This window comes from Octodon degus, unplaced genomic scaffold (genome assembly GCF_000260255.1).
Source record: "Octodon degus isolate 3935 unplaced genomic scaffold, OctDeg1.0 scaffold00194, whole genome shotgun sequence".
Classification (NCBI taxonomy): domain Eukaryota; kingdom Metazoa; phylum Chordata; class Mammalia; order Rodentia; family Octodontidae; genus Octodon; species Octodon degus.
Genome location: NW_004524770.1, coordinates 801,984 through 812,350, shown reverse-complemented (window position 1 = coordinate 812,350; position 10,367 = coordinate 801,984). Strand labels below are relative to the sequence as shown.

At 56.0% G+C, this 10,367-nt stretch overlaps 1 protein-coding gene across 4 annotated transcripts; it reads left to right on the top strand.

Annotated features, from left to right (window-relative positions):
- Positions 1 to 3,202: 3,202 nt before the first annotated feature.
- On the top strand, positions 3,203 to 5,647 carry Fndc11 (fibronectin type III domain containing 11). Of its 4 annotated transcripts, none has more exons than XM_004644149.2 (2): positions 3,203 to 3,387; positions 4,610 to 5,647. In XM_004644149.2, the coding sequence occupies exon 2, from the start codon at positions 4,634 to 4,636 to the stop codon at positions 5,597 to 5,599; it is 966 nt and encodes a 321-aa protein (XP_004644206.2). In that variant the 5' UTR covers positions 3,203 to 3,387; positions 4,610 to 4,633; the 3' UTR covers positions 5,600 to 5,647. The 4 variants fall into 4 exon arrangements, with proteins under 4 accessions (XP_004644206.2, XP_023560082.1, XP_023560080.1 ...); XM_023704314.1 differs by having other exon boundaries at positions 4,584 to 5,647; XM_023704312.1 differs by having other exon boundaries at positions 4,575 to 5,647.
- The last annotated feature ends 4,720 nt before the right edge of the window (positions 5,648 to 10,367 follow it).

Genomic DNA, 10,367 nt, shown 5'->3' with positions numbered 1-10,367 from the left:
TCAGCTCCAAGTAGCTGGCCTGGTATGAAAATGATTTAGTCAGGGCTGGTGAGATGGCTCAGTGGTCTGAGGCACCTACTTAGAACAAGCTAAGCTAAGCAAAGCACTGGGACTGTGGTTCAATCCCCCAGCACCACATGCCCGCCAGCCCCGCCCCCTGGTGGGCTGAGCTGGCCACACACACACACAAATAAATAAACAAACACATAAATAAATAAAAATTTTTAAAAAAAGAAAAAGAAAATGACTTAGTCAAACTTTGGCCAAACCTCTTAAGTCTCAGAATCCTGTGCAGAGCAGATGCCAGCCCAGCAAACCCAGCCTCAGGCTCTGCAGAGCAGTGACTCTCAGAGCAAGCCAGCATTTAGCTCCCAGTTCTCAAGTGGAAAGTGAAACAGTGGGTCTCGGGGGAGGGAGGTGCACCAGACACTGGTGGCAGTGGATGTGGCTTTCTGGCCATTCATGGTCCCACAGGCTGGAGGAGGCTCTGGACATTTGGGTCTTAGCTGGGGATGTGGGCCAGGTGGCCAGCATTCAGGCAAGGGGTGGCGGGCAAGTCCCAGGTGGGCTCACACCAAATACTGACACAAATTGCCTGCCATCCAGATAGCCCTTAGTAGGGGCAGCTGGGGTAAGGAGTCCAGCCGGCCCAGCGCTTGAGCATGGCTGTGGGACAGGGTCAGAAGGGTCCGTCTCTCTGTGCACACTTCCCCTGTAGCACCTAAGTGGCCTGCACCAACCCTCCCACTCATGCCAGGATTGCCACAGAACCTCCCTTGCTTCCGTGTGTCAGCCCTGGACCTCATCCACTGTGCTGGAGCATGCGGCGGACAGTGTGCAGACTGCCCACCCGTGAGGGCCCTTCACACCACCTACCCGGTGCAGATGGAGGGCTTCCTGAACAGACAGCTCTGATCCTTGTGGCTGGCAGGGCAGCTGAGGTGGCCAAGCCTCCCCCCACACCCTGAGGGGGCACTGGGAAGGAGAGGCCAGCTCACCTGGAGATTCCTCTAGTTGGGGAGCCAGGGTGTCCAGAAGAATGTAATAACCAAATCGGAGGCCTTCGAGGGGGCTCTGCAGAGACCCAGCCGGTCGCCTGCCCTTCCAGCTTTGCACCGGTGTCCTTACATGCTGAGTCTTCCTAATGGGGACGCAGCTTCCTGTCTCCAACCAAGAGTCATCAGGAGACTTGTTTTGGCCGTGAGAGGGGCTCCTCTATGCTGACTGTGTGGGGTCAGCCATCTGGGCTCTGAACAGATTCCTCTGAGCTACTCCCTGTCCCGCCAAGCCAAGGGGCCTGGCCTCAGGGACTCAGCACATTCCACGTGCAGCTGGAGTCCAGGATGTGTGCCCTCCTGCAGGGCTGAGCTGGACAGAGCCGGAGGGCCCCCTGCTGCTGTGTCACAGAGACCCCAGCAGGGGAGGGGCCTCCTTCCTTCCTCCCTGGGGCCAGGGCTGGAGGGGAATCTTCTGGGCAGTAGGGATCCAGCTCCCAGAGGACCAGCATTTGGGAGGCTGAGGCAAGATGATCACTGAGAGTTCAAGTCCAGCCTGAACCACATACAAGGCTCCAAGAACTCTAACTCCCTGGCTAAAAGAAACGAAACCAAAACCAACCACTATTGTTAGCATTTATTGAGCTGGAGCCCAGGAGGGGACAGAATCGCACCCTGCCCATCCGAGCCCTGTCTCCTGGGCCTCAGTCTCGGGCCTTGGGGGCAGCTAGAAGGGCGGGAAAGCCACCTCCCAGTGGGGTCTTCTCCAGGCTGAGGCTGCAGCTGCCAAACAAGCTGGGCAAAAAAAAAAAAAAAAAAAAAACCAAGCTGGGCAGACTGAGAACCGTGGCCTTTTGGGAAGCTGACCCTTGTAATGGGTTAACTCACATTTTAGGCTATAAATATAAATCTTGTGCTTTCTGTTGTAAATGCATACCCACCCATTGTTTTAGGTTGTTTAGTGAATAGTGGCTGTTACCGCAGTTTGCTAAGATAAAACTACCTCACCAATCCCTGTAAACAAAGTTAGATTACAGAGATGACTTCCAAAGGAAACTAAAAGGGTTTTATCTTCTTGTAACCTCTGGGCTATGCAAGGCTGCCTGCAGGTACTCAGGTGCAAATTAACCAGAAACTGAAACAAAAGCCTCAGCAAATCTAGTTTGAGTAGTGGTCACAATGACTCTGAACGCATTATTGAATAGTGGTCACAATGATTCTGAAAATATTATTTTGTGTCAGATAATAAATTTGGGCCCGGGGAGATGGCTCACTGGAATATGTGCTTCCCTGGCAAGCGCAAGGGGCTGAGTTCAATCCCCGGCTCCGCAGATAAATAAATAAATAAATTTGTTTATCAAATTCAGTGTGGTTCCAGGGTTTAAAACCCCTCCCTGCTTCCTGAGCAAGCCCCTTTCGCTCCTCTCCTGAGTGAGAGCAGACCGGGGACCCTGCGCTTAGTAATAAACAGCTTTCTAAATTCCAACCTGGCCGATCTGGTTTCTATTCTGAGCGACCCCTAACAACCCTGACCTCAGGCTGGAGACAGAACCGGAAGGGGTTTCTTCCAGGAGGAGGCAGGCGCTGGGGGGTGGGGGTGGGGCGGTTGGCTCCTGGTGGGGGTGATGGGTGGTGACCCCACAGGTCCTGAGTCCAATTTGGGGTACAGGTGAAAAGGACAGCCTGAGAACTCCCTCAGGGCTCCATGAAGACCCCATTTCTCCAGGCCCAGACCAAAGTGAGTTTTTTTGTTTGTTTTTTTTTTAATATTTATTTATTTTTATTTATTACATTTATTTATTGTGTGTGTGTGTGTGGCCAGCTCAGCCCACCAGGGGGCGCGGCTGGCTGGCATGTGGTGCTGGAGGATTGAATCGTGGTCCTTGTGCTTTGCCAAGCTTGTTTCAAGTAGGTGCTTTAGACCACTGAGCCATCTCTCCAGCCCCCAAAGTGAGTTTGGAAGAGCCCCAACAGGGCGCCGCAGACTGCCGGGCCGAGGGCTCCGCAGGGACCCGGGTTACCACCTCTGCCCTAACTCCACCGGCCCAGGGTGGCCTCGAGGCGCCTGCTCCACGCCCCTCCCCAGGCCAGAAACTCCGCAGCACAGGGACCCCGGGTCCATGCGGTGCGCAGAGGGGTGTGGTGCACCCCACAGCCCCTGGGCTGCAGTCGCGTGAGGGAAGCCGCGGCGGAGAGTAGCCCTGCACCCTAGCTGGCCGGAAGGGGCGTCACAATGGCAGTCGGTCTCCATGGCAACCTGGGACTGGAGGCGCGCGGCCCGCGCCGAAGGCCTGAGTAGTTTGCCGCGGGGTTCCGTCCTCTAAGGGGCGCGGCCTAGGCCGGGGAGGTGGCCTGGCTCTCAGAGAGAGCTCTGGACGCTCAGGAGACGAGGGTAGGTAGAGGGGCTCGGGACGGGACGGAGGCGCGGAAGCTGGGAGTCAACCAGACGTGGCCGAGGGGCGGGGATCCCTGGGACAGGTATCGTAGGAGAGGCTGCCTGGGGGTTAGAGGTGAATGGGGTGAAGCCGTCCCGCAGCTGCTCGCCGCTGTTTCCAGCCGCGGGTACACCAGCCCCTCCATTGACACGCAAGAACCTGAAACCTGGGTCTGGGGACAAGGTGTGTACGGTGGATTCTGGGGTCCAGGGCTCAAACCTTGGAACCGCCTGGAACAGTGCTGTACACTTGTAGTCCTAGCTAGTTGGGAAGCTGAAGCAGGAAGATTTTTTTCAAGCCCAAGGAGTTGAAAGCCAGCCTGGGAGCTTAGAGATACCTTGTCTTTTGGGGGATGGAGGGAGAAGCCAGGTACAGTGGCAGATAGCTGTAACCCCAGCTATTCAGGAGGGCTAGCCAGAAGCCTCACAAATTCAAGGTCAGGGAGACCCTACCTCAAAATAAAAAAGTAAAAATGGGTTGGAGGTGAAGCTCGGGGTAGAGTGCTTGCCTACCAAGCACCCAAGTAGAGCCAGCTCTGGCCTTTTATCTAGCCTCTGGCTGCCCCCCTGCAACATGGGCAATGGGCTTCACCCCTGCGGAGGCCTTTCCTTCCAGGCACACAAGCCCCAGTGTGGGCAGTGAGGGCTTCATATCGGCAGCTGGGACCATGGTGATTCCTCAGGGCGCTGTCTTCAGCTCCCTCTGCCCTGCAAATGGGGAGGCATCATGTGGAGGGTCCCAAGGAGAACTGGTGGGTAAGGATGGTCCATGAGTGCCTGAGGGGGTACACTATGCCGCTCAGAACCCCAGGTTCCCTCCACAGCAGTGAGGCCACCATCCCCCGTGTCAGATGGGGAACATGGCCCATACCAGGCTCACCACTGGTCTGTGGCTGGGTTTCTGTCCAGACGGCTTTGTCCCAGGGCCACTGTAGCCTGGCTCTGTCTCATCACTGCACAGGATGAGTGGCCCCTCAGGAGAGGTTTTTGGGCCTCAACATCCACTTTTGTCCCGATACACAGCCAACCATCTTGTCCTCCCATAGAAACTTCTAGAGGGCTGTGCACGGGAGGGTGGAAGGCCAGAGTGGGGCTGAGGGCTTGGGGGGCGGCAGAGCCAGCCTGACACTGCAGCTCATGTGCAGCCCTCCCAGCCAGCTCGCAGACAATGAACTTCCAGGTGGCAGGCCTGGGCCTGGACAAGATGAAGCTGGATAGTCCACAGCCCTTCCTAGACACAGAGGAGGGAGAAGAGGTGGAGGATCAGCAACTGCTGGAGCCAGAGGCTTGGAGCACCTACACGGAGCGCCGCAACACCCTGCGAGAGTTCCTGGCCTCAGACCTGAGTCCCCACCTGCTCAGGCGCCACCATGCCCGCATGCAGCTGCTTAAGAAGTGCTCCTACTATATCGAGATCCTCCCCAAGCACCTGGCTCTGGGCGACCAGAACTCCCTGGTGCTGCCCAACACCATGTTTCAACTCATTGACCCTTGGAAGTTCCAGCGCATGAAGAAGGTGGGCACGGCACAGACCAAGATCCAGCTCCTGCTGCTTGGGGATCTGCTGGAGCAGCTGGACCGGGGTCGCCTAGAGCTGGACTCCCTGCTCGAGTCGCCGGACCCACGGCCTTTCCTGGCTGGCTGGGGGCTCGTGGAGCAGCGCCTGGCAGACCTGTCAGCCGTCATGGACAACTTCCTGGCCATGATGGTGCCGGGCCGCCTGCATATCAAGCACCGGCTGGTGTCTGACATTGGGGCCACCAAAATCCCACATATTAGGCTCATGCTGAGCACCAAGATGCCGGTCATGTTTGACCGGAAGGAGTCGGTGGCTCACTGGGACTGGGTCAGCCTACGCTGGTTTGTCACCATCCAGCCAGCAGTGCAGGAACAGTTTGAGCTGCGCTTCAAGCTGTTGGAGCCGCGGACACAGCAGGAATGCATGCAGTGTGGTGTCATCCCTGTAGCAGCCTGCACCTTTGAAGTCCACAACCTGCTGCCCAATCGCACCTACAAGTTCACTGTCAAGAGGGCGGAGAGCTACACACTGGTGTACGAGCCCTGGCGGGACAGCCTCACACTGCAGACCACTCCGGGGCCCCCTGAGGGGCTCACCCCCAGTCAGCTGGGCAAGCCCAGCCTGCCCCTGCCTGCACCTACTGAGAGATGATTTTCTAATATTTACCCACTAATAAAGAGTATACATACACTGAATTAAACAAACCTGTTTAAGGTTGAAGGTGGCAGCAGCTATGAGTGTTTTTCTGATAGCCAGCACCCCATATGCCCGAAGCCCCCGCCCCCAACCCCCTCCCTGGCTCCGCCCTTGCAGTCTTATCCAGGGAAACCCCAGGCTGGACCTTCCAGGACAGCTGCAAGCACCACCCAGTGAGTGGGGTGGCTAGGGGAGCTTTTGTACTATATTTTAAGTTGGGTTGGGCTGGTCCAGGTTGAGCAAAACAGAACTCGGCAAGCTGGAGGCTGCAGGTGTTATTCCTGAGGTTAGAATGTGAAGAAGACAGAAGCTGATAGGCACATCTTGCAGTTGTAACACAAGCACAGGACAGTGCCCACTGGAAGGGGTTGTGGGGCCTCACCCTGAGGCAGGAAGTGGGGGCTGGTAAAAAACAGGGTGGGGACCCAAGGTTCTGACTTGGTGTGACCAGCACCCCCAACCCCATCACCAACACCAGGCTCCACTTCCTACCACCTGCTAGGCAGGGGTCACCGAGGGAGATGACACTTGGGGTCCTTTTTGGACCCTACTGGAGGTAGTCACAACCCTGAGGCTGGTGTCCCCAGCTTCCTTAGAGTTGGGTGCCCGAGGCAAGGAGAACACTTGACTTTAAAAACTTGACTTTATACCATACAAGCTGATACAAGTACCCCTAGCCCGAGGAGGTACAGCTTCTGGTGAGGGAGCCTGCCTGGGGTCTACCGAGACAACTGCCAGTGCCAGAGCTCCTGCGGGGTGGTCATCAGCTCGCCACCAGGGCCCCTCCTCACAGAGGCTGGTGATCCGGCCCCACACAGTTGGCCAGACCCCTTCCTGCAGCTGGAAGCCTCTACCTGGCCCCAGCATGGCCAGCAGGCAATCCCTGGAGGAAATTACCTCCAGGTCCTGAAGGACAGCGCCCTGTACCCCAGGTGAGCCCAGGAAGAGCTGGCAGTGGGCAGGAGCCCAGAGACCGCTGCCTACCTATGACCAGCCTCTCCGCTACCATTCACACATTGGTCACAACAGCGGGTCTTCTGGGATGTCAGGCTGGAAGGGGCAGGGTGGTCAGGGACAGAGGGGGGCTGGGCATGGAAGGTCATGTGCTGTGTCAGCTGTGAGGGGGCGCACGGTGCCAGGCTGGGCTTGGGCTGGGTGTGGGCTTCCTTCCCTGATCTCTCAAGTCGTAGTTCCTGTGAACTGATGGAGTATCGTGTGTGTCATGTGGCCATGGGGGACTCCCATCTGGGTATCCTGCTGGACAGGGCGACCCCAGGCATTCCGGACAGGTCAGCCTACTCTATGGAAATGGCCTTGTGACAGGTGGAGGCCAAGCGATGTATAGACAGCTGCAGGCCCTGGCACAATGACCGGACAGCTAGCCAGGCTGTGGCCCGGCCTGTACCTCACCCTAGCCTGGCCCTGAGCCTCCACTGGCAGGGCCCAGGTGCCCATGCTGGGTGAGGTATTGGGGCTTGGGCTCAGGCTCACCCCACCCGCCCCCATTAGGCTTCTCACCTCCGTCCCTGTCGGGAGCCAGGCCTTGTTCTGCTCATGCTTCCGACACCCTTGCTGCCTGGCACTGACTCCACCCTGCTTCCCACTGTGCATGCTTTGGAGTTTCAAAGTCCCTTCCTCTAGGAAGCCCTCCCTGACTCCAGGCTTATAAAATCCCTTTGTGCTTGCTGGTGCTGGCTCATCTCAGGAGTTTCCCAGAGCTGTTACACTTTCATGACACCCCTGCAATGTCCTCCAAGCAGCAGTTCCTGCTCTGTCCCTCTGGTGGCATCCTGAGGAACCTCTTTCCTTTTGATGTCTCTCTGTGACCACCTACCTCTGGATCGACCCCTGTACTGGCATGGTGGGATGGGGCTGCCATGCTTTTCCTGTGTGTAGCTGGTACTGGGAAGAAACCTGGCCACGAATAGGATGAATGCCCAAAACCCCTGAGTACCAAGTCACCATGGAGGGACTGTGGCACCCCAGGGAGCAGTTTCTGACCAGGCAGGATGTCACCTTTGCCCCACAGCTGCTTCTGAGTTATGTAGCTAGGACTGAGTGCCGTGGGCTGTTCCCGCAGCGCTGAACATAAACCTCCAGCTGTGGCCGATCTGCGGCATGCCCACCCCTCCCAGCTTCCTTCGGCCTTGTTGGAGAGACCACCTTCATCCCTGAAGTGGTGCTATCACCCCTCTTCATGTGCCACTGAGCCCAGTATTCTGTCCACTGTGAGCCTTTGATGGTCTCTGTGGCCACTTCCCAAGGAGGGTGATGGGGACCGGTGAGATGGCTCAGTGGAATTAGTGCTTCCCTGGCAAATGCAAGGGCCTGAGTTTAATCCCGGTTCCTCCAAATAAATGAATAAATAAATAAATAAATAAATAAAACCAAGGAGGGTGAAGGTGGCCCTTTTTGCCCCAGCCAGACCTCACAAATGCCAGCCTTAGCTTTCAGTATTTTCTTTGTAATAAAATTCATGTTCAACCATATGACACAATTTGTGAAGAGATAAAAAAAACTGGAATGTAGAAACTTGATTTGTAAAGAACATTTGCATTGGAAGGAGTCCTGCCAGAGAGCTCCGTAGAGGCACGAGGAGGCCTGGCGCCTCCTCGTGTGGACAGCTCTCGGTGGCACCCACCCCAGGAGGGGAGCACAGAGGGCCCACTGGGAGAAAGGTGCTTTCAGGCAGGTTGTCCCACCTGGATGCGGTCTGAGAAGGTCCCCAATGAGGAGATGGCAACTGCAACTCATCACCTAGGAAAACAGGTTCATCAGCTCAGCATGAAAGAACAGTGATAAGACACATCAGTATATGGCATAAGCAGATGTGTCAGGCAGAGCGGAAAGGAAGTGGAAGTAGGAAAGGACTCAGCCTAAGTGACTGGCGGCATCACAGGCTGGCCACTCCCAGACCACGCGGCGGGCTTTCGCTTGGCCAAGGGAGTGCAGTCTGGGTTTGCTTTGGCAAGGGCTCTGAAAGAAGTCCTGTTTGCCTGGGGGGTGGTTCAGTCTCCGCCAGTTATGGCTTCTGCCCATGCCAGCCCTGGTCTTGTGAGGCTCCACTGGAACCCAGGTCACTGCTGGCTTAGGCAACAGTGACACTGGGTATAGCTGGCCCTGCCCTCAAACCTCTTACCTTGGTACCTTGGGACTTGAAAGAGGGTGAGATGGTCATGCAAACCTAGGGCATGGGTGTGCTACGTTCCGAGCAACCACACGCCAAGCCGAGCAGGGGCTTGACCCAGTTTGTCAAAGGAAGAGTGAGCTGTGTTCTGGCTTAGCTCTCTCTTGGGCATCTGTAGCCACTGCGACACCATCAGAGTCCACACAGAAGGAAGACTAACTGGGCCCTTGCCTGGCTATGCATCAGAAGTATGTTGTTTGCTTCTGAGATAGGGGCTCAAATTAGTTTTTTGCAAAAAACCATGAGTTTTCATTTGAACCTACAAAGCACAACAGGTTAACTACAAGTAGAATGAAGCTTGACTTTCCTTTTGTATTCTTTAAAAGACTGATGATAGGTGTGCTTTTTGTTTTTGACTTGAGGTAGGGTCTTGCTATGCAGTCCAAGCTGACCTTGAACTCACTATATAGCCCAGGCTGGCCTCAAACTTGCAGCAATCCTCCTGTCTCAGCCTCCAGAATGCTGGGATTACAGGCATATGCCACCTGTAATGTAATGGTATAATAAAGCCTGGCCACCATTTCATTTTTTTAAGTCTACAAAGTTGATCAGCCTTAAGTTTATCTTGCCTATCTTATCCCCCTCAGAGTAGAGGACACCAGAGTAAGCAAAGTACCCCTCGAGATTCAGAAGGACATCGTCCTACAGCCCCAGCCCCCTGGAGCAGTGACTGCAACCTCCAGCCATCACCCTGAGAGGGAGCAGCTTGGGTACCAGGCTGAAGAGGGAAGACCTCACCTGACCAAAACTACCACGGAGACAGTCACATCACAGGGATGGAATCAGCCTCCAGCCAGAACTCCTGCAGAGCTGGAGGCCAGAATCCAGTGACCTGTCAGAGCCCAGCCGGCTGCGGCTGGTCCTGCAGAGCTAGGTCCTGTTTTCTGGGTGGTGGTCTGAGCCCCTGGACCAGGGTATCCCCCACCCTTCCCCATCTGCTCCTTCCTTTCTAAGGAACTGGCTTGATCTTTATCAGAACCGCAAACTCCTCATTTTCTCTTAATTGTAGCCTTTTCCTATAGTCCCTGCTTCAGCTCTAACTTCCATTATCACTAAATCGAGGACTGAGGCCAGTGGGTGACAGAGGCCAGTGGGTGACACCTGCTTTTAAGTTCCTGACTAGGAGCCGGGGGGATGGCTCAGTGGAATAAGCGCTTCCCTGGCAAGCGCAGGGGCCAATCATGCCGATAAGAAGTAGCAGTCAAAGACCCAGTCTTGCCTGTCCCTGTCCCTGTGGTAGCCTCTGACTGCATCTGTCCAAGGACCCTGGGCAAGGGACACACACAGCCCGGGATAGAAGCACTGCCTGGTGGGGCTGGGGCATCTTGAGGTTGGCACCCAAGAGTACCGGGCAGGCAGCTCTTCTTGTCTTGGGAGGAGGCCAGGCCAGACTGGGGCAGACATCTGGCAGCGCCCTGCCCTCCTTCCCCCAGCAGGCAGCCTCTGAATGATAAAGGACAACAAGGGCAGGGCAGGGCCTTTCCTCTGGGAAAGGGTTTGGGGTGCTGTCCTGTAAAGAGCAACAAAGCAAGCAGG